We start from the raw sequence: 23,916 nt of genomic DNA on the forward strand, positions 1-23,916 counted from the left end.
GGCCTAAATTGAGCCGCACAGGTGATCGAGAAGAAAGTGACAAGTGAAGAGCAAGTCACCCGCAACCCTGAGAAGAGATGCATTCCCCGGTTCAAATAAGGGAACAGGAATTGCAGGAGACCCGGGTTGGGGTCCGGTAGACCAGAGTGCATCAGGAGTGATCTCCCTCATCACAGTATTGATCAGAGACCCAAGAACCAAAAGTGCATCAGCAGTAATCTCCCTTGTCACAGTAGAGAGGATCAGATGTGAAAGCATCATGAAGAAGGGCCCAGACAACAGATTCAGAATTCAAAACAGATAGCTTTATTAACGTAAATGTTAGGATGGAAATTGGCCTAACTTGCCCTATGCTAAGGTGGGATTTCCCTACCTAAATAAAACTAAGGAATGTCTGAGTCAAAGAGTTCAACTGAAGAATCTGTCTGCGTCCAAAATCTATACTTGCACTCACAATTAATCAATACAATGTGTAGGGGTATCAGCAACCAAAAGAAACAGTGTCCAACACAAAGTTCCGAGCCTCTTCCGGCTCTCAGCTTCCTTTCAGTTCCCTTCCCCAACCATAAAGCAGCTTTATCAAAAGTCTGAAAATTACCTCTCTTGAACTTAGAGTAATGTAGTGTTCACCAGGGCTCAGGGTTCCTCTCTCCAAGTTCCAAGTAACACAAATCCATGTGCCAATGAATATTGAGGGGAACCCAAGATTTAAGTTCAACCCAAGAAGTAGAAATAGTTCCAGTATCAGGGTTTCTGCCCCAAGACGTAGGTTTAGAAACACCAAAAACTTGAAATAGTTCCAGCCTCAGTATTCCTCCTCACCGAGGCTTAAGTTCGACAACACCAAGAATGATCCTTGGTCTCGGAAAAAGGTCTTTGCCACTCGTGAATCTTCTCTTTATAGTTGATAGATCTGATATAAAGTGAGGAATGTATCCAAAACAACTTCAAAGTCTTATTTGATTATGCTTCAAAAAGTAAGTCTTTGTAATATGCAGTTTATGGCTTCATTTGGAAATTTCAGTTACTATGGCGAAGATTTCACTCTGTTCGGTATTCGACACATGTAGAATTGTGCTTATTAAGATTTTGTTCAGTTTGCCAAAGAATACACTCAGTTCGGTGTTCAATATGGGTGGAATTGCATTTGTTAAGGTTTTGTTCGTTTTAGAATTTACTGAGCACGGGTTGCATTCAGCACACATCCACCCCCCCTTTTACCCGTGATGTAAGTTCAGTGTTCAGTGAATGCCAGTTGCACTTGAAACCCTTTTGCTAGGTAATATTTCTATATTTATATCAAAATGAAATGTTCAATGCTCGGAAACCTTCGAAATCGTGTAATTTCTTGCATGCGACCACTGCCATACAATGAATTCCTCTTCAAAGAGTTTATCCCCATTTATTCAGTTCAAAGGGAAATACCCAATGCTTGAAGACCTTTGAAAACTGTTTGATCTTGCACGTGACCACTCCGATACAATGTATTCCCCTCGGGAAGTTCAAACACTTGCATACCGGGTTTCTTCTTTGCTAAAAGCGTACCTGTGGTGTTTAAGAACCTCCCAGCAGTGCTGGTTGCTCGCCGTTCAGCTTTACACATTTGGAATCCAAATTCTGCCCCTCCGACACTCCTGTGTCACCTTCTGACTGCAGGGGAACAAGCACTTCCATGGAAAGAGGCTTCCTCTCTGCATGGCTCCCTTTCCAACGCTCGCTCTGCTCCATGGGGCTTCAGCTCGCACGCTGTGCTTCCACAGGTCATCTTCCTCGGCAGACCTCAGCGTCTCAGCGGGCCTTTTCGCCACAATTCCAAACTGCTTCTCTTGGCCTCTCTGCTGCTTCTTCGACTACGCATCTGCTTCCACCGTCCTCTTCACACCAGGAATTGGACTCCTTTTATACACTTGCAGCCCTTTGACAAGAGTGCAGGTGTGAATGTTCAGTTAGCCCTAAAACCAAAGAAGTGATGAGTGGAAGGTTTCAAATTGATCTAAACCATTGGATTGCTCTGGTCAACCTTCCACTCCATTGTTTTTTAGCCCGTCTGCGCCACTGCAAAAAGGGTCCAGCCATATGCAAATCAGTGGGAATGTCACGGTTTATTACATGGCACACGCAAGCCAGGGAACTCCTTCCTCTGAAATGAATGTGGCGCACGATAAAACACTTTTACATTTTTTAGTATACTACAGATTATTTTTGAGTAGGCCTCCAACCCGTCTTGCACCCAACTTCCACAAACACCCCGTGTCGCAATGGACTAGGAACCTGGCTGATTTGTATCAATAAGATATTTATTTAATGTCAAACGAAACTCAACCAATTACAACAGCCACCAATGTTGTGGCTACACAAATACGGTCTCTCGAAATACCAGAATGCGTGTTGTAGTATTCACATTTGAAATCCAGTATTTAAATTATGATTACAGGTTACAATCAACAGAGTACTAATGTACTCCAACAAGAACAAAATAAAAAGGAGCTTGGTGACACACACTCCAAGATGGCCGCCAGCGTCACTAAGCAAAAATGAATAGGCGTCCAGTATCCGTACGCGGTAGTCACATGATACGCGAACACGGAAAAAACACAATCTCCTCCCTCGCGGTACCAACTTCGATCTTGTCGGTTCCCCACGCGAATATTGAGAGGAGCTGCACGATGAACAAGGAAGACTGACCTGTGGATTTCATCAAAAGGTAAACGAACTGTAACCCCGCGACCCGCTGCTCTCTATTTTAAAGAAATAACTGCGGAATTCTGCGAGCAAGCGAAAATTAAGATACTGTAGTCAACATGGGGAACGTGCCTTAAACAACGTTGGGTATGTCTCCACAGGCCAACTAATCAAAAGAAATAGACGATACCTTTGAAAAATCATTGACAGCGCAAACGTGCAGCAATTACAAGATCCAACGCGTAACCGAAATTAGAGGACTGGGATTTTTAATCACCAGGTCAATAAACAATGCAGTTAAGTCTGCACCTTGGAAGATGAGCATGTCAATAATGTTCTACCAAAAATCAATATATGAAACTTGTTTTAGGTCTAAAGTTTGAAGTATCTCGACGTAAAGACTAACATTGGTCTAAAGCCGAAATAATAAAGAAGGAATTTATTGCACGGCGACACACAGAAAATAAGGAGTGACTCCACTGTGTTTTTACAACAAAAATCAAAAACTTGAGTCCAACCACAAAAGCATATAAAGGTCAGTGCCAATTGGGAATGTGGAAAATAGAGTACCCATTTCGCATGAACTTTTACCAGAAGAGCTTTTTTATAGTGTATCCCAGTCCAAGCACTAAAACGAATTCCATATTTCCATTCTTTTCAGCATTGGAAAATAAAGTGAATACCTGGGTTTCCCTGAATTTATATCAACCTAAAAAACAGTTTCCTGTCCTGAAGAGGGCTACAACCAGAGCAGCAGAACACCAGGGATGGTGTTGATGCAAATTGTTGCCGAAACATATGTAGACATCCTGACACACAAATAGATGTGCCTTTTTTGCAGCGCTAAAATTCTTTTGCTGTGCATTTAATGTTTTGGTTTCCCCAAACAGAATCAGAAATCTAAGCAATTGATTTGGAAAGGTGTTTCATAAGAACTGTCGCTTTACTAACCCTAGACACCACGAATAGAATATGTGTGTGTTTCTTTGCTGGACTTTTTTAATTTTATGTGTTCTAATTTGTTTCTAAAGTCTGGGGGTGCCTTGTGGAAAGCACCGACCATTTATAGAAGTGTGTAATCTAACCTATTAAAATATTGTGTTTTTTACTTTGAACGCTCTCTGGACAATGATATGTCTTTATGCGACTCCTAGATAGATAAGAAAGATATCTATCAAAAAATCCCTTGTTTCCTGATCCCATTGTAAGGCGGACAAAAAGAGGGGTAATTGAGCTTTTGCTACTTTTTCTCCCAGAATTCAGTCCCGTTGTTAGCTCAATCCCCCTTAACAAAAAATAGGGACTCACCCTTTTTGTATATACACACTTGGACAACCCGGTTGTTGTAGGGTCCAGTATAAAGTGCTGACATTGTGCCAGCCCGTCTGTGTTATACAGCAACCTTAACCAGATAGAAAACCCTGTTATCCATCAAACATGGAAACTGTGAATCTTGTATCGTTCACGGACGAGTACTATCAAAAAATAATTAACCAACCATTAACAATGATCCCAGATGAAATAAATCCAACCAATAACACCGCTGGGAATGACTGAGATTTTAACACAAAAAAAGAAAAAGCTTATCAGGACAGAATCTCACGGACAGCTGATGTTAGCTTATCTGAAAGCTGGAATAATCCCGGAAGGCCTTCAGGTCAAAAATATCCCTCGAGTTTTCATCGATAATGCTAAGTTTAAAGGAAAATTCAGTGTGTGGGTAATAAATGCTCAAGGGACTGGCTCATTCTAATTATTGACATCGCTCAAGAAGAAGCCAAAGAACAACAAGCTGAAATTGATATCCTAGAAGAAAAAATAAAATCAGATCAAGTCATCACTGAGATAAAACAAAAATTGGAAAAAATCTAAGAAGAAATGGCTAAATTCAAAAAAATAACCATCGATAAGAAAATTTGGAAACTTAAAGACATTGAAATGTATAAAGAAACGAAGACCTATCCGTATCTTGTGGAAACATACTACGAGAACATCAACAAAACAGGCCCACCAAGAGGAAGAAACGGATATCAAAGAAAACATATGTCACTTTTTCAAACACCACCAATAGTACCACGAGTAGCGATTCCGATAATAGCACTAACACCAACGCACCAAGAGGAGGAAAAAACCAAAGACAAGTTTCTTCAAGGAGGCCGCAATCAATCCCAAGTACCTGAACGGATGCAGACACGGAATTGGAACGGACCAGTGCAGAATTAGTAATTCCCATTTTCAACCTCTCTACTCATGTTCTCACGGAAGGGTAGATAAAAGTATTCGTGGACTAAGCTTCGTACCTGTAAAAAAGGCAGAAAATTTCCAAACGGAGATTGAATTGCAAAAATTCTTCTGAACAATTCGACTAAAATACTTTTTTAGAAATCCCAGTGAAGGCAACAGAGAAAAAGAAAAGAGCACTACAGGTCTGAAACCACCTTCGACCTTTTTCCCCACGAACCACATAAGTCCAGCCATAGCTGCTTTTGAAAACAAAATAATCGAGGAAACTAAAAAACTGTTATCCACAAAAAATGTCACCAAAGACAATCTTTGTCCGATTGAGAGACAGGCATTAAAAGACCTACAAACAAATGATCTCTTCATAATAAAAACTGCAGATAAAGGAGGAGGAATAGTCCTATGGAACACAAATGCATACAATGAGGAAATCAGATTACATCTACAAGATCAGAAATTCTACAAACCATTACAAGGCGACCCGACATCGCGCCTAAAAGAGGAAATATCGAGCCTGATGTCACATGCAGAATCCGAAGGGTGGATAGACTATGATGAGAAACGTTTTCTAATTAACATCAATCCAACTATCCCAGCTTTCGACCTACTCCCCAAAGTGCACAAGAACAGCACAAAACCTTCAGGGAGACCAATTGTGTCGGCCATAGACTTGATCCTTGGTCGATATATGTAGATTGGTTCCTCAGACCCTTTGTATCACGCATGAAATCGTATGTGAAAGACACGACGAGCATGATAAAGATCGTAGAAAGTACAATTACAGAACAAGGAGACATCTTAGCAACACTAGACGTTGTTGCTTTGTACACTAGCATTCCACAACTCAAGTGTCTACATATTTTGGAACAATATCTGAACCAACGAAACAAGAACAAGACGGTTCCTACCTCCTTCATCCTTGAATGTGCAAGATTGGCACTTATGGAGAACTATTTCATCTGTGAAGATGTCTTCTACAATCAAAGACACGGGACCAGTATGGGTGCAACATTTGCCCCAGACATTGCCAATTTATATATGGATTTTGTAGAGACCAAGTCCATCTATCATACTGGGAATCCTTTCAAAACAAATATCATTGCATGGCATAGGTACATTGACGACTGTTTCTTAATATGGAGAGGTTCAACTTCACTCCTATTAGATTTCCAAGGATGGTTAAATCAATGTAACACAAACATCCAATTCACCATGTGCCGCAACACTAAGAGTATCCCTTTCTTAGATCTGGAAATAAAAATGGGGACAGACGGCTTCCTAACCACAAACCTATACAGAAAAAAGACAGACAAAAACACACTCCTGGAGTATCAAAGCTATCATCCAGCCAGTCTGAAGGCCAACCTTCCGATAGGCCAATTTCTAAGAGTATGCCGTAACTGTACAAACATAGATGACTATAAGATCCACGGGAAACAGTTTAAAAAACGCCTGGAACAAAGAGGATACCCAAAAAAACAGGTGAATGTGGCATACAAAAATGCGAAAAACAAAAATCGAGAAACATGCCTTAACCCGCCAAACAAAACAACTGTGGAAAAAATGACATGTGTCACAACTTTCACTCCTATCAGTCATAAACTACGCAAATTAGTTCTAAAGAACTGGCATATCATAAAAACTGAAGATTTTAATCCAGCACCCCAGAGATTTGCGTTTAAAAGACAGAAAAACCTAAAGGACAACTTGGTCCACACATACCCTCGTGTAAAAAAAAAAAGCAGAACCACAGAAAACCCTTTGGGACCTCCCATTGGTAACAGGACACTTCAAATGTGGCATGTGCTCTGTCTGTTCACTCACGAAAAACATGAAGAGCGTTAAATTAAAAGAAAGAATCTGGCACTTTAAATCATTTACAAACTGTAGTTCCCAGTGGGTAGTATATGCGATCAAATGCCCGTGCCAACTTCTGTATATTGGGAAAACAAAAAGACACATCAAAATACGTATTGGAGAACACCGGACCAATATAAGAAATCAAACACCTAATAAACCCCTTGTCGCTCATTATCTCCTTTTCAAACATAAACCATGCGAAATATTCTGCTTCATCATTCAAACAGTCCAGATTTCGAAAAGAGGAGGAGACCGCGACCTGGCCTTGCGCAATTGCGAACAAAAGTGGATTTTTGATCTAGACACTGTGAAAAATGGCTTAAATTCGTCAGTCGAGTGGGGTATTTTCTTTTGAGTGCAAAAGTGGTTCCCAGCTGATCAGACCAAGGCAAAAAGGTTTCTCCAAAAAAGTGGTTTAAATCACAACAAGCACAGGGTCGGCACCCTGTGAATATCTGTAAGGGTTATGTGGCATTACTGCACATATGAAAAAAGACCATTTGGCCTGCACTATGATAGCCCAAAATGGGCTTCCAATAACACATTTAGGCCGCCATACACGGTCTCTCGAAATACCAGAATGCGTGTTGTAGTATTCACATTTGAAATCCAGTATTTAAATTATGATTACAGGTTACAATCAACAGAGTACAAATGTACTCCAACAAGAACAAAATAAAAAAGAGCTTGGTGACACACACTCCAAGATGGCCGCCAGCGTCACTAAGCAAAAATGAATAGGCGTCCAGTATCCGTACGCGGTAGTCACATGACACGCGAACACAGAAAAAACACAATCTCCTCCCTCGCGGTACCAACTTCGATCGAGTCGGTTCCCCACGCGAATATTGAAAGGAGCTGCACGATGAACAAGGAAGACTCACCTGCGGATTTCCTCAAAAGGTAAACGAACTGTAACCCTGCGACCCGCTGCTCTATATTTTAAAGAAAGAACTGCGGAATTCTGCGAGCAAGCGAAAATTAAGATACTATAGTCAACGTGGGGAACGTGCCTTAAACAACCTTGGGTATGTCTCCACAGGCCAACTAAACAAAAGAAATAGACGATACCTTTGAAAAATCGTTGACAGTGCAAACGTGCAGCAATTACAAGATCCAACGCGTAACCGAAATTAGAGGACTGGGATTTTAAATCACCAGGTCAGTAAACAATGCAGTTAAGTCTGCACCTTGGAAGATGAGCATGTCAATAATGTTCTACCAAAAATCAATATATGAAACTTGTTTTAGGTCCAAAGTTTGAAGTATCTCGACGTAAAGACTAACATTGGTCTAAAGCTGAAATAATAAAGGAATTTATTGCACGGCGACACACAGAAAATAAGGAGTGACTCCACTCTGTTTTTACAACAAAAATAAAAAACTTGAGTCCGACCACAAAAGCATATAAAGGTCAGTGACAATTGGGAATGTGGAAAATAGAGTATCCATTTCGCATGAACTTTTACCAGAAGAGCTTTTTTATAGTGTATCCCAGTCCAAGCACTAACACGAATTCCATATTTCCATTCTTTTCAGCATTGGAAAATAAAGTGAATACCTGGGGTTCCCTGAATTTATATCAACCTAAAAAACAGTTTCCTGTCCTGAAGGGGGCTACAACTAGAGCAGCAGAACTCCAGGGATGGTGTTGATGCAAATTGTTGCCGAAACATATGTAGGCATCCTGACACAAAAATAGATGTGCCTTTTTTGCAGCGCTAAAATTCTTTTGCTGCGCCTTTAATGTTTTGGTTTCCCCAAACAGAATCAGAAATCTAAGCAATTGATTTGGAAAGGTTTTTCATAAGAACTGTCACTTTACTAACCCTAGACACCACAAATAGAATATGTGTGTGTTTCTTTGCTGGACTTTTTTAATTTTATGTTTTCTAATTTGTTTCTAAAGTCTGGGCGTGCCTTGTGGAAAGCACCGACCATTTATAGAAGTGTGTAATCTAACCTATTAAAATATTGTGTTTTTTACTTTGAACGCTCTCTGGACAATATGTCTTTATGTGACTCCTAGATAGATAAGAAAGATATCTATCAAAAAATCCCTTGTTTCCTGATCCCATTGCAAGGCGGACAAAAAGAGGGGTAATTGAGCTTTTGCTACTTTTTCTCCCAGAATTCAGTCCCGTTGTTAGCTCAATCCCCCTTAACAAAAAATAGGGACTCACCCTTTTTGTATATATACACAAATACAAAGACTTCTAGAAGGCAACCAGGATAAGATATACTGTGATACTACTTCATTTTTTAATGACGAAGCAAGACAAAAATAATTCTACTCAAAATGATTGCATGAAGGTTAAGCACTCCCTCTGCGACACTCAAGCCCCAAACATCAATTGACTTGATTCCTTTCAATGCAAGGCAGTGGCAGGGAGTAGGAATACAGGGGACAAATTGGTTTTGGTGTGGTGCCCACAGAAACAATATGAGGAGCCAGCAAAGCACGGGAAAATCAGTTTTTGGAGACCCAATGGAAGAATGTTTTTTTTAAATGATTTCTCACAGTTGCTAGGGGACAGAATAGAAGAAAATTCGTACTGCTTACACTTAGGAGACAGGCAGAGTTTTAGAGAATACTAATCAGCACACCAGGGAAAATAGAAATAAAGTAGGAAAATCATTTTTTAGGAGATTCAACACATGGGCAATGGAAAGGAAAAATGCAAATGGGAATTTGTTTTCACTTATGCTTACAATGACAGGCAGCTTGGGGAAATGGGGACGCTTACAATAGGAAAATCGTTTTTTGGCAGATAGCAAATGCAAATGGAAACTACAGTGGCAAATGGAAATTCGTTTAGCAGTGTACTATTTAAACACGGGGACAAATTAGTTTCCCAGATCATAATGGGATTAATTCTTTTGGACAACACTTTATAACTATAACAATTAACAAAAAACACTGGGAAAAAGATTGCTGGTTTCAAATTCCACCAATACCGATTACGTGGAATTCAATGGGGGAATGAATTGATTTACTTAAGGATTTACACAGATAAATGAAGGGTTTTTCAATGGGGATTTGCTAATATACACGGGCAAGCATGAGATTCTTCAAGGGGGGCGACTGAAATGCAATTTAGGGCTGGGGTTATTGCTACTTACATAGCAAGCCTATGTTTAATGTTCAGGAAAGCCAGCTGCATCTCAGGACACTGTGGAAAGATAGGGCAGGGGTCTGGTCACTCCACTCTCAAAGATGTTAAGTTTCAGCAGCCTTCTCTCTGTCGTCCTCCTGTCTCCCCTGTTTTTGTTTGTCCCCTGTCCTAGCACAGTCCCTCTTATTTAGCAGAAATGACATCACCAATATTACAATCTAGAGGAAGTATCCTTCAATAATCCTTGCTGCTAGGATTGGACAGTTACCCTCTCTCTCTCTCTGCCCCCAGTCAGGGTTGATTTAGGGGTTTGGAGCAACATCTGTCTTTTCCCATTTGTCATCATCCTTTGTTCTCCTTTCAACTTTTTGGCAAAAACTAGTTATGTATCACAACTTCATAATTGTACTAGCAACTGCCATATGAAACATATATTCTGTTTGAGATGATCATGGGGAATTAGATAAGCCGACCGCCAAATCTGTACGATATAGCATGGCCATGTGTCACATTTTTGTCATTCATAAAATGTACAACAGTTATGAATATGTAAGTTATCAAGCATATTTGTAATTTCATTTTCCACCTTTTCACCAACGCTCACATTTGTAACATGTTCAGATCAGCCAGAAACCTAGTCTAACTGGCCATTGCAGTTCACAGAGTCACAGGTTGATGCATTTTATACCCCCCAAACTGCCTGGAAATTACATGAAAAATTGTGTAAAAATGGAATCAATCCACACAGTATGGTTTCTGCGCAAAATGCCTGAAATGAAAATAGTGTTCTAAATTAATTGTGAGTGTTCCTGTTCAGCAAATGGGATGGCTGCTTCATCCCCCACCGACTGCCATCTGTCCCCCTGGGCCAGCCTGTGACCAGAGATTTTTATGAGTCTCTTTGAAGTTAGTGTGTGTTCTTTGGAGTGGGTGCAACAAGGATTCACACCTTTTAGTCATGCTCCAGCCAAGGATGGCTTTCTCTTGAAGTCCTTGCTTCCCTAGTTAGTAGGTCTGGGGGATACTGAATTTTGATGCCTTTAGCAGGACCACATTTTATTGCGGGTTATTAGATGTGAGATGTGACATCCAGCTGAAGTGGGGCTTTCCTTTGTGACGTTTTGCCCTCAGCTAGAATAGGTTTTTCCTGGAGACTAAATGTCTTTTCACATGTCACTGCAGTTTGGTGGATGAAACACAATATGTTTGTGTATGTTTATTGAATTTATATAGCGCTTTAAGCCAAAGTGCTTGTACATTGCTTTTTTCAGCCCGCACATCATGTTTTGCTTTCCTGCCATTTTTCTGTGAGCAGTGATATTTTCCCCATTTTGGTTTTTTAAAGGCTTTTTTTTTTGCAAACGCGTGCAGGCTGTTTTTGCTTTCAATGTTGAAAAATCCTGTTTTCCATGTTACGGGATTCTTTGATTCCTCCTTTTGTAAATCAAACTGCTGATTGTCCATTGGTAATGATAGGTAGGCCCCTTTTCACATTGCTCTTTAACTTTACATGAAGCAAAAGCCAGGCCGTTTTCGTTGCAGTGTTTAAATGCCTGCCATTCATGTGAAAAGCAAAAGCAACAGACAGGCCGTTTTTTGTTGCAAGGTTTAAATACCTGCCATTCAGGTGAAAGGAACTTTTGTTTGGGGCCTATAAATGCACCCCACAGGAACAGCCCTGCCGAACTGATAGGCCAGGTCACCTCTGCACGGAAACACAAGCAACCCCAAACATGTTTTGGCCTTGTTAAATCTCCTCAGTGAGCTGCAGCTTCGTTCCCTATGGCACAGCGAGCAAGGGACCCACGTCTGGGCATACTCTCTCACATAGGGAGACAAACTGAAACCAAAAAAGAGATTGTTAGAAGGTTTTTAATTAATCTGAACTGCTGGCATTGCTCTGGGCAACCTTCCACACCACCATTTTTTAGCAAGTCTGCGCCATTGCAAAAAGGGTCTAGCCATATGCAAATCAGTCGGGTACTGCCACCAATGGGAGCAGCCCTGTCCAAACTGCTAGGCCAGGTCCCCTCTGCACGGAAACACAAGCAACCCATATACGTTTTGGCCTTGTTGGGCCTCCTCAGTGAGGTGCAGTCTGACAATAATCCACATAGCCTTTCCATGTAAGTTCACAGTGTTCACATGTGTATGATACAAATCTGATGTGGCAGTAATAATTGTATGAACAACCATCACCATACCAAAACTCAGGTATGGCTCAATATTAGCAATTACCCTGCCACCAGGTGGATAGTTAATCATAATTATGGTTTGGCTCAGAGGTGCAGATTTAAATGCAACCTCTGACTGCAGTGACTTTTCGGTCACAGCAGCTGTCAAACAAGATACCTTCCAACTTTGAACCTGGTCCGTGCCACTGAAGAGCAGGAGTTGCAAATCAGGAGGCTGATGCAGCAGGGGACTGGTGTATACTATGCTTTTGGCATGGAGCTTTCAGAAAGGCGGTGTTATTTAGCAGTCCACCTTTTCTGAGATGGATAACTGCATCATTTTCTTATGAATAAAAATCAAAATGGCCTGGACTTCTAAATCCTTCACAGTGAGGAGTTAACAATGGGTAGTGCAATGGGCTTTCATAGCCCTTATCCATTGTTGATTTAATATTATAAGGATTTGTATTTGGAAAACAAAATCATCACATATGATAATGATGTCGAGTTGCTTCCCAAAAATGTATAGAGACTATATTGTGGTGTATGAATGGACGATCTTTAAGCATGCTTATGAGGTTTTTTTTCCATCTTAGAAAACAAGTTGACAGTTCTCAGTAATTGCATTAAAACATGGAATCCTCCTTGTCTGTGTTCGATCCCAGCCCTGGAACAACATACACATATTTTGTTATACTCCTAAATCTCTTTGTGAGGCCACTAATACAGGTCTCAACTGTGGCCTTTTCTCTTCTGATGGTTTTGTTAGAGAGGAACAGAATGGATTAGATGTTTACTGTCTGGTTACCTTCTCTTGGGGCTTGTTCTTGGATCCTTTTCCTGCCACAGGCACTCATACATATTAAGCTGAATATTCAATATTATTGGCCCTCCTTACCAATTTGGCTGATTTACCAATGGTTAATCCGCCAAACTCAAATACCATAACCGCCTGTAGTAATGTAATTGACACCTCAGAACTGGTGGTAAATCCTCAGATTCTGATTTGTGTTAATCCCCATTATGGAGTCCCGTAGGACTGATTGGGCAATTTCCACTGGTGGTTAGTTTGGCGGTGATAAATCCTCCATTTTCTTGGAGGCAAAACCTCTAGAATCGTAAAATGATGGCACAGTAAAAACGACAGTGTATCAGTTATCGCCACTTTTTTACACCACCACTATACTCATAATGGAGGCCTATGTTTTCGTCTGATGAAAAGGTCGTTTAATTGCAATGCATGCTTATATTTCCATCAGGTGTTAAATTCAGGATTAGAGAAGAAGAGGAGATCTATTCAGTGGAAGATGATGATTCTGATGGAACAGAGGACCATGGTGGTCCCACAGGTGAGCGTATAGTTCTTGCACATTTTGGTATCTGTATGTTATGTAATGAAGTCCTGTGCATCATTATCCCCAAGGCAGTGGTTGATGGGCCTGCAGGGGAAGTATACAGTTGATCCCCTTCGTCCCATTCACAGCAATTCAATATAATGCAAAGATACAACCGGAATGTTAAAAAGACTAAACTAGAAGACAGGACTGAAACTGAATGAAATAAACTTATTGCATCCAGTTGTTGCCCCCATCAGAGTAACTGTATAATTTTAAAGCTCATTAATTTTTATATCCAAACATTGTTTTTGTCTCTCACCCAGTGAAAAAGACTGCCTTTATCTGAATAGTAGAGTGAAAGCACATACTGAAAACACGAACGAGAAACCCAGGCTTCCTAATCAAAAAAGCCTTGACTCCTACACCCTTCCCAGATGCACAATTGCTGTTGGAAATAATTTCTCCAATGATGGTCTAATTTAGTGGATATGTTTGTTTTGACACTACAAGGCTGTTTCAAAGGCATATTTCAACAACACACTTGCCAACTGAACAATGACATTTATTTATTTATCGTGTTATAGTTTCGAATAAACAAAACTTTTCTCAAGATAGAAAAAAGGAAAGAAAAACAAATCATCATCCAGCTCACTGTTGCTTCAATTGGAGCATTATCTCTTTTATTTATTAATTTTTTTGGTCAAATGTCCAATATCTTATCAATCTTCCTCCATAATCGGTTGAAGTAGATAATACATGGTTTGCTTGTTCCACTCAGGTAAAAATCCCACCCTTCACTGGGTGTAACTCTGCTTTGCATATTCATAGCCAGTTTTGTCGAGGCTCTTAGTAACTTCAAAGCCTCACTCAAACAGTAGATGTTTTGCTGTTTCGACGAGTGCTCCCCCACAAAGACGGCATCCCCTGTCTTGTCTTGGGACACCCTCGAACGCGCCCACAATTGCCCTGTTTTTCACAGTATAAAGGTTTAGTTTGACATAATCCCAAACCAGCGGATTGCTGATGAATTGCTGTGCATATGGCGGTAATAAGGTCCGGCGCTGGATATATTCAAGAAACTCCAGGGCCTGGTTTTTGTTAATGAGTTTATCTATAGAGTGCTTGTATGTGCTATCTTTCATTGAGGCCTTGAGATGAAGTTTGAAGCTAGCCAGCGTGATTGTGGCGGCAGTTTAAATCAAAGATGTCAATGTTGTCAGCATAACCTAGCCATTTCAGTGCTACAGTGCCCAATTTTAGGGGGATTGATACAGGGTTATGTCCATATCAGCAAGGTAAAGGTTGAAAAGGGTGGGAGCCAAATTGCAGCTCTGTTTAAGTCCTCTAGATGTAGAAAACCACTTGGTGTTATTGCCATTTTGGCTCTGCTTGATTTGTCTCTCGTGTTGTCGTGGAGGGAAATAATCATAGCAAGGAGGCAAGCTTATGCCATGCCATCGATGGTATCAAAAGCTGCACTTAGATCTATAAAGGCTGCATAAACCGATGTTTGTCTACTTAGTCAGGCCTGCTGGACTGTAGTATTGAGGGCCAAAATGTTAGTGGTGGTATTCTGGCCTTTCCGGAAACCAGTCTGATTGAAGGGTATAATGTTACAGGCCGAAGCTCATGTTTCCAGTTCCAGCAGGAGAATTCTAGCAAAAATCTTTGGAGGTGCATCCAACATGGCCAGGATCCAATAATTCCCACTGTCGACTGGGGATTCCTTTTCATAATCCGGAATGATTATGCTATCTCGCCAAGATGATGGAATCTTCTGTGTGGTTCCAATGGAGGTGAACAAAACATGTAGTGATGGAATCTTCTGTGTGGTTCCAATGGAGGTGAACAAAACATGGAACCACTGCAGCTTTTAAGAGAGAGCTACATATGCCATCTGGGCCCACTGCCCTTGAGGTCTTAGTAGCTTTAATCACACCCACAAGTTCTCCTCGGTTAAGGCGGTAGGACCAGATGGAATTGAGGGGTGCATGGTCATTTCCATCCCTGTGGTAACCCCCAGGGCCTTTCTGATATGATCCTTCCATACCAGTTCAGGTACACCATTTATGAAGATGTTGTCCTTGTTCTTCAAAGTCCCATACCCAATAATCTGCCAGAACTTAATGAAATCGTTTGTTTGAGATGCAAAGATCAAAGCTTTCCAGATGTTACATTCTTTCTGATGCTTATGCCTTCTCAACCAGACAGAGTCGGATTTTTTGACAGATTTGCATTTGTGGCTGTACATGACTGGATCTAACTCAGTCTTTCTGAGTCGTTGAATCTCCTTTCTTAAAGACCTCTTTCTATCTCTTATGGCATGATCATATCAATGCACATGGTTTTTGTTGTAGATGGTCGCCATTCTATTGGTGGTCCTAATGTTAGTTATGGCCCATTTGCAAAAGTTATCCACCATATCCACAAAGCCATCGGTGGCCATCGCTCTTCAGTGCCTCAATTTGGCCATATCTCTCTCGATATCTAGTCAATTTATGGGAGATGGGGAGTATCGATTTATCAATATTGGAATCCTTCCACGAGATCCTGGTCTGGACGATATTTGCACCAGAAGGTGACCCAGGAAAACCCAATCTCACTATAAGAGGATGACGATCACTTTCCAATCTGTGCGTAACGCACGTATCCTCAACTATTGTCAAGTGACTAGAAACAAATACATAGTCCAATATGCTGCTAGAAGAGCCACTTACACGAGTGAAATTGGGAGGGGAGTCAGAAGGGACCTCACCGTTTACCATCGACAGACCGGCCTCGGCCATCAATTGGCTCCACCTTTGTCCCCGTTTAGTTTTCCTCAGGCCGTTTTTCAAACTTACAGGTGCTGGTTTTAGTGAGGCACCATCTTCAGAACGTGGGAGATTATGGATCGTTGCGTTAAAATCACTGCATACCAAAATTGGAACTGATTTATTTAGTTGACACTGCAGCTCCTCCAATTCCCTCAATACCACACAGTGACTCGTAGTATACGGGGAACATAGATGTCAATAACATAAAATTCAGCAATGGAAGCATGGTACAGATCTTTAAGTAAGGTGAGTTTCCCAATCAGTATTTCCCAATCAGTATGTTAGATGAAGAAGACAGAATTTTCTCCACTCCAATTGGGCTTCTTGCTCCCTTAGGGCGACCTCTCAAGCCTTGTGTCGCCGGGCAATCAATCATATGCCAGCCATCCACGACTAATGGGTTTATCAACCTAGGTTTCCTGTAAAGCTATTATGCACAATCTATCTATATGTTCTAATAAACCGTTCTCATAATATAGATGCGATGTGACACGTGTGTTCTAGCTTTTTTTAAAAACAATTTTTACTAATTTTTTAAAAAAAACAATCGACTTACAGTACATAGAATAATACTCTGAGTTTCACACAGATCACTGAATGTCAATTGCATCCCCATTCCCTCCTCCCTTACGAGCTTACTCCACCGCGCGCTCTGCAACTGCTTCGTGCGGAAGGGATTCCTCATCTATGTTTTCAACTGAGTCCTGGTCGCTTGACCAGTCCTGGGCTGGCCCATACAGTGTAGTCACTAACTGTTTCCAGGCCGTCAGGGTTCCCATTTCCTCCTCCCCTCCAGTATTACCAGCATCTTGCCATACCGCTGTTTCCGCTTCAGTCCATTTCTGGAGGTCTTTCCACCAGACCTCTATTCTTGGTCTGTGGCATGCCTTCCACCCCATGGCAATCCTGCGTTTTGCAAGTATATACACCAGGTCCTTCAGCTTGCTTACATGTTTTAATTTGCGTGATCTGGGGAACCCTCCGATCATACATGCCCATGCCGACTCAATATTTATCTTGACACCTTTCCTGTCTAATCTCTGGGCTACTTCTTCCCAGAAGTTACCAATCTTTGGGCACGCCCAGAACATGTGCACCATCCCAGCATTTTCTTCTCCACATTTAGGACACATTTGCCTGTCCATGTTTTTGAATTTGGCTATCCTTTGGGGAGTCATATATGCCCTGTGGGTTATGTATAGCTGTATCTGCTATAACCTCACATTCTTCGACACTTACTTATGATATCCTTGGGCCCGTTCCCACATCCCATCACTCATAGGGGCACCCACATTCTCTTCCCAGTCCTTTCTTAGTTGTATCACTTCCTTCCCCGCTTTGGACATCAATAGCTCATATATTCTAGATATTTCGTGCCCTCCTTCTGCTATGTCATATATTGCTTCTATGGTGGCATCCGGTAGCTCCTCTAGTATTATTTCTGACCATGTCTCTTTGATCTGCTTCCTCATACTAGTATATCTGATGTGTTGCCCGTTATGCAACCCTGTTTCCTCCACCAGCACCCCAAACGCCTTGATCTCCCCTTCTTGTATTATATCACCTATCGTTGCTATCCCCACCGGCTCCCAGTGTTTTCTAATCATCTTCATTAACTGTCCATCTGCCCCCGTTAGTGCAACTAGTGGCGCTTGCGGGGAGCACAGGGTTGGGTTCTCCATGACCTGGAAAGCCCTACGGCACACCTTCCATCCCAATGTCAGCATCTCTGGGCGTTCTCTCATCTCCTTTTCGGGCAGCCATATCACCTAATAATCTGGATTCTGCAGTTGGGTCTTCTGATAGCCATTTAGCCACATATTGTAGCTGACTAGCTAAATAGTATATCTCATAGTTTGGCAATTTGATGCCCCCTCTTTCATGCGTTTTTTGTAGCTTCCAGAGGGCTATTCTGTTCCTCGTCCCGTGTCAGAGGAAGTCTCCTCGGTATCAAATATGTTATATTCCCGAAGTAGTGTAATAATCTCGGCAGGACCACCATTTTCAGCATCGCCTCCCTCCCCATCATTGCCAGGGGGAGTTTCTCCCAGAACCTCATGCAGTTTTCTATACCCCTTACTGCCCTCTCCGTATTGTGTTGATGTTCTGCCTCCACCGTGTGGTAAATGTCTATCCCCAGGTATCTAAACGTATTTGTCTCCCATGGTATTTGTAGGATTGGTAGCTGATCTTGTGGGATCCCCACATACAGACCCAACGGGAATATACATAACTTTTTTGGTTCACCGCTATACCAGATAGCGACGCAAATCACTCCATCACCTCCAGGATATACTGGAGGTTCTCTTCGGGGTATCGTAAATAGAGCAGCATATCATCTGCGTACAATGAGATGAGGTGCGGCTGCTCTTTAATGTTGATTCCTATAATGCCATATTGCTGCCTCAAATATATCGCCAGCGGTTCTAGTGCCAATATATATAAAATAGGGGACCACGGACACCCCTGCCTAGTGCCCCTGCTAAGTTGCCACCTTTCCGATATTATCGCTCCGGCCTTAACTCTGGCCAACGGTGCACTATATAGTAATTTGACCCACCTAAGGTAACCTGGACCTATCCCGCAGTTGGCCAGAGGCATGTTTATGTCTTCCAATACCTCCTGTATTTTCCTTCGGTCACTTCGTTCTACATCCCCATATAATTGTTGATAATATCTCAGGAACTCCCGGTTCACGCCCTCTAAGGTGTCCTCTGTGTGCCCATCTTCCCCCACTATCTCTCGAATTGTAGTCCTGGGGGTGTCGCTTTTATATAACCACGCTAGTAGTCTCCCCGGTTTGTCCCCTCCCGCGTGCTGTCTTTCCACATATTTTTTTATAGTTAAGGTTGCATAGTCTCTCCCAGTACCCCATGCATTTCTGTTGCAATTTAAGTATGGTTTCCGCGTCTTCTTGGGTGCCCCCCTCTCTACTTAGGACCCCCTCTAGCACCACCTCAGTTTCCTGCAGTTCTTTAAAGATCCCTCCTTGTAGTCCTTTGGATTTGGCTATGGCTGTCCCTCTTACTACTACCTTAAAGGCTTCCCATAGCGTACGGGCCGACTCAACACTCCCACTATTAGTTTCAAAATAGTTTGTGATTTCTTCTCTCAGATCCTCCCTAAATGTCATATCTTTCAGGGCCTCGGCTCTGAGTCCCCATGTTGGAATCCTGGCCCTTGGGGAGCGGTATTGCCACCTCAGGATCAATGGCGAGTGGTCTGACAAAACCCTCACTTTATATTCAGTCAGTGCAATTTCCGCCAACAGCTCCTGTGTGGCGAACATATAATCAAGCCTAGTGTGCATGTTTTGCGGAGCAGAGTAGTGGGAGTACTGTCTGTCCCGTGGGTGGTGCTCCCTCCATACGTCGGCCAGCCCAAAATCTGTCAATATTGACAGCAGCGCCCTAGCGGCTGGAGTGGGTCGGTCTATTTTTATGTCTGATCTGTCAATTTTCGGGTTCAATGTGCAGTTGAAATCTCCTCCCCAAATCATCGCCCCCCCCCCCCCCCGCCAAGGTACATGCTCATTTTACTGTATAGTGTCTTGAAGTATGCCACCATGTCCTGGTTCGTGGCGTACGTATTTATGATGCATATCTCTCTATTTTCCACCAGACCCTTTATTGCCACCATCCTCCCATCTGCATCTGCTGTGGACTGTAATACCTGGAGTGGCACATGCGGTGCCACCCAGGTAATCACCCCCCTGGCGGAGGCAGAATATGTAGCTCCCACCATGGTCCCCCTCCATTTCTTCCAAGCCACCTCTAGTTTGTCTTTCGTAAGGTGGGTCTCCTGTATGAGGGCTATATCTATCTTCTGTCTTCGCAGGTACATCATGACCTTATTTCTTTTTAAATAGCTATTGAGCCCCCTGACATTCCAGGTGATTACCTTAAGGTCCCCCATAGCCTCTTCTCGTCCCATCCCTCCCTTTGCCCATCTCCGAGGGCTGCTCGGAGGCCATCGCTCGTGTATGTAAGCCTGCTCCCCATCCTACCCCAACTTCCCCAACATTTCCCAACGCCCCTTACCCCTACTTCCATCCCTCCCCCCACCCTTCCCATCCACACTCAACACCCCCCCCCCCTTTCCCTCCCAACTGTTGCCCAGCTCCATCCCTGGATCTCAGACTCCCCCACATCTAGCCCCTTTCTTGGCGCTGCCTGTACTTGGGACTCAGTGGGGAGATGTCGCCCTATCGGCGCACCTACTACTTCTAGTAATGGGGATAAAGCGCATATATCGTGTGGCTCCGAAATATCTATAAGGCGCAGCGCTATGCTTCACATATCCTGATTGTTTGTCACTATATTCCAGTCCACAGTGTTAATTTGGCAGGCATATATGGCAGGTGGCCTCTGCCCTACTACCATTCAACTCTAACTATCCATGCCCCCTTACTCCTATGCAATGTCACTCCCCCCTCTTTGGCCCCCATTTCGTCGGATCACTTAGCCTCTCTGTCTCGGTCCTGGTCCCCCTCCGACTTTGGACATCCGTGCGTGTCCAGCCAGCATGTCGCTTCCTCCAGGGTCTCAAAGAAGTGGGCTTTGCCCATATACAGAAATTTTAGTTTAGCCGGATAGAGTAGCATGTGTTTCATCCCCGCAGTGCGTAATCTCCTCTTGACTGCCACATAGCTGTATCGTTGCCTCTGCACCAGCATAGTGTAATCCGGGTAGGCCGTGATCGTTGCTGACGCTCGGGTTATAATACCACCTTTCCGGAAGAATTCCAGAATCTTTTCTCGATCTCTGTAGTTCAACATTTTTGCAATTATAGCTCTGGGCAGCGCTCCTGGTTGTGGTCTTCTCGTCTGGGGCCAATACGCCCGCTCCACCGCAAATCCTTTGGAAAGTTTACCAGATCCTACTGCCTGCAGTAGCATATTCTCGACATAGTCTGTGGGGTCCGTGCCTTCTTCCCCTTCCGGTAGGCCCACCACACATATGTTGCTACGTCTAGCTCGTCCTTCAGCTTCTTCTGCCCGGTTTTCCAAATTAGCCACTTGTTGTTTCAGTATGCGGACCTCTTTTGCATTAGTGGTGCTTAGTTCCTCATTCTTCTTCACAGCACTTTACAAGCCACTAGTTCGGTCCGCCAGTGCCCTCACATCTTGCCGCAGTAAGTTTACATCTATGCCCACCGTGTCTATCTTCCTTTCCAGCGCTTCTTTGAGCTCGGCCATTGCCGTGCCCCAGAAGGATTTCAATTCCATGATAGCCTCAAGTATCCGTTGGTCATCTCTCTGCGCGCTCTCAGTCTCTTGCACCTTCGTCCCGGACTGTGCTGGGGGAGTGGGGAGGGTTGTAGGCTGCTGCGCTTTAGTAAATATGTCCATAGTCGGCTGCTTCACTTTGCCCTGGATTCCCTTTTGGGCCATTTTGTAGGCGCCCTCTTGTGCCCTAGCAGCTCACTTCTTGTGGCAGTGCGCCGTTTCACTGCTTTGCTTTCCTCCCCGTGGGCCCTCGGCAGTGGTGCTCCCTGCTTCGCTTCTTGCTCATGACGTGGGTCTGTCTCTTCCAGGAAGGAGCACTGTGCCTTATGTGCTTAGCGTTTGTTGTTCAAACTTCGCTGCGGGCCTTTCGGTGCAGCCGTGCAGTGGTTCACCGTGCCATCCAGTCCTTCACGTGTGGCTCTTCTCTTCGTGGGGCTGCCTAATTCACTGTTTCGCTGTCCACTGCGGACTCCAACATGCCACATCCAGTTTGTGCCTGTGGGTCCCTGTGGTTTGTCCTCCTGGCCCCTTCCCCACATTTGCGGTGTTGCCAGCCTTCTGCACGTGCTGTGGTGTGTGTTTATGTTGCATGCGTTTCATTTATTATTTATGCTCTTTTGGCCCCACTTTTCTTGCGTTATGGGTGTTGCAGGTTGTGCAGCTCTCCAGCCTCCACTGTGTTACGCTGTACTTGCAGCTTACACTGTGCTCTCCATGTGTTGCACCATGTGGATTCTGCTGTTTGGCGCTACCTTACTTGCTGTGGCTGCTTACTTGTGGGGGTTGCCAGCTTCAGTTGTGTCTCTGTGGCATTGTCTGGCCCTCTACAGCTCCATGCGTGGGGTTATTTCCTCCCTCCACTACGTGGCAGAGTTATTTCTGGCAGCGACCTTTCCTTTTCTTTCTCCTTTATTTTCATTTCTTATATTTTGCCCCCGTAAATATCTATATTTCTGAGGCTTGTGGAATCTGCTTAGATCACATGCTGTGCATAGGCCGACATCTAGTGGAAGCTGCGGAGTATTACAGTTTGTTTTTCGAAACTCGAAAATGGGCGTCGACACAGTGCGTGCCAGTAATATTATCCCTAGTGTGACATCCACTGTACCCATGATCCCTCACGCGTCTAGGACCCTCAGATTGTTTTTTTCCTCCATGCTGGTCGGAAGCACTGATTGGAGTTCCCTTACTTAGTCAGATTTTGCAAATATTGTTATATATTTCCCCGTTTATTCCACCTATACGTCGAGTCTCCGAACATCGACACTCGACGCCGGATCGGAGAAAAGTCAACCATCGAACTACAACGACGGATTTGGGCCTCGGAAAGCCTCTGGACTCGTCCCGGGCCTCGGAAGTCCTCTGGACTCGGCCCTGCAAGTAGGGAGAGTGGGGGCTGGCACATATCCTACACTATGATTAATATAGGTACATTACTTATATTCCTACACTCCCGGCCCGCTGCCACAGGGTGCGTATGGAGGGTACCCCTTTTCAATTTTGCCCCAAGTGCAACCAAGTATGCTTGGGTTGACGGACATGCCACGTGTAACCTCTGCTTGCCGTGGGACCACCCCGAGGCGAATTGCAAAGCATGCAGTCGGTTCAAACCGAAGACCCTTGAGGACCGTTCGACAAAGCGTTGGGCCCACCACACCAGGCGACAAGAGGCCATGGCCGCTGAGGGTGCCTTCAGCGATGCCGTACTTTCGGACGGCGAGGGCAATGTGGCGTCGATGGACAGCCAAGCGCAAGTCCCCGACCTCGGAAGGTTGTCCGGCAGGGCAGCTATGGGGAAGACACCCGGCGACACTAGCGCTACCCACACCACTTCCAGTAAACAAAGGTCCAACCGAGACTCGACACGCACGTCGAGTTCTCGGAAAGAGGCACGTAGAGAACGGTCCACCGAGTCATTGTCCTCTGGGCGTTCGCATTCGAGATCGCCTCATGACACCAGGCAACCCTCCACTGTTGCTAAGAGTGCCTCGCTCCCCTTAGTGACGGAGGTTCGGTCGTCGGAGGACGACGCCGACCTCTACCCCCAGGCCGCACTCCAGGAGTCGGCGTCTGCAGGCAGCGCGAAGACTGCTACCGAATCCCTTACATTCTCCAGAGACAGGGACTCTACCCCCGAATCTCGGCGCCAGGCATCGAAAAGCTCTGATAGGGCCCAAAAATCGGGGAAACACTCTTCCACCCGCGGGGAGGGGGGGAAAACAACGAAGTAAGCAGTCCCAGCCTACTTTCACTCCTAAACTACATTCTACTCCACCTAAACAGACGGACAAGTCTCAGTCTCTTGTCCCTAATGCTGTTCAGGCCAGTAGGTCTAGTCAGGACAAATCTCAGTCTGTTGTCCCTAAGACCCCTGTTCAAACCAGTAGGTCTAGTCAGGATAAAACAGGGAAAGCACTCCAGAATAGAGTTATTCCCAGTTCAAGGGAATGGTCCAGTGATGAC

At 43.8% G+C, this 23,916-nt stretch overlaps 1 protein-coding gene across 4 annotated transcripts in view; it reads left to right on the forward strand.

Annotated features, from left to right (window-relative positions):
• LOC138467757 (zinc finger protein 2-like) overlaps positions 1-23,916 on the forward strand; it is a 1,341,736-nt gene that overhangs the window by 626,333 nt on the left and 691,487 nt on the right. For all 4 annotated transcript variants that reach the window (XM_069607988.1, XM_069607987.1, XM_069607989.1 and 1 more), the window contains exon 7: positions 13,333-13,422. In XM_069607988.1, coding sequence (XP_069464089.1) covers positions 13,333-13,422 — 90 coding nt within the window. The remainder of the gene's footprint in view (positions 1-13,332; positions 13,423-23,916) is intronic.

The sequence above is a fragment of the Ambystoma mexicanum genome, chromosome 4q, assembly GCF_040938575.1.
Source record: "Ambystoma mexicanum isolate Mex_15411 chromosome 4q, UKY_AmexF1_1, whole genome shotgun sequence".
Taxonomy (NCBI): Eukaryota; Metazoa; Chordata; class Amphibia; order Caudata; family Ambystomatidae; genus Ambystoma; species Ambystoma mexicanum.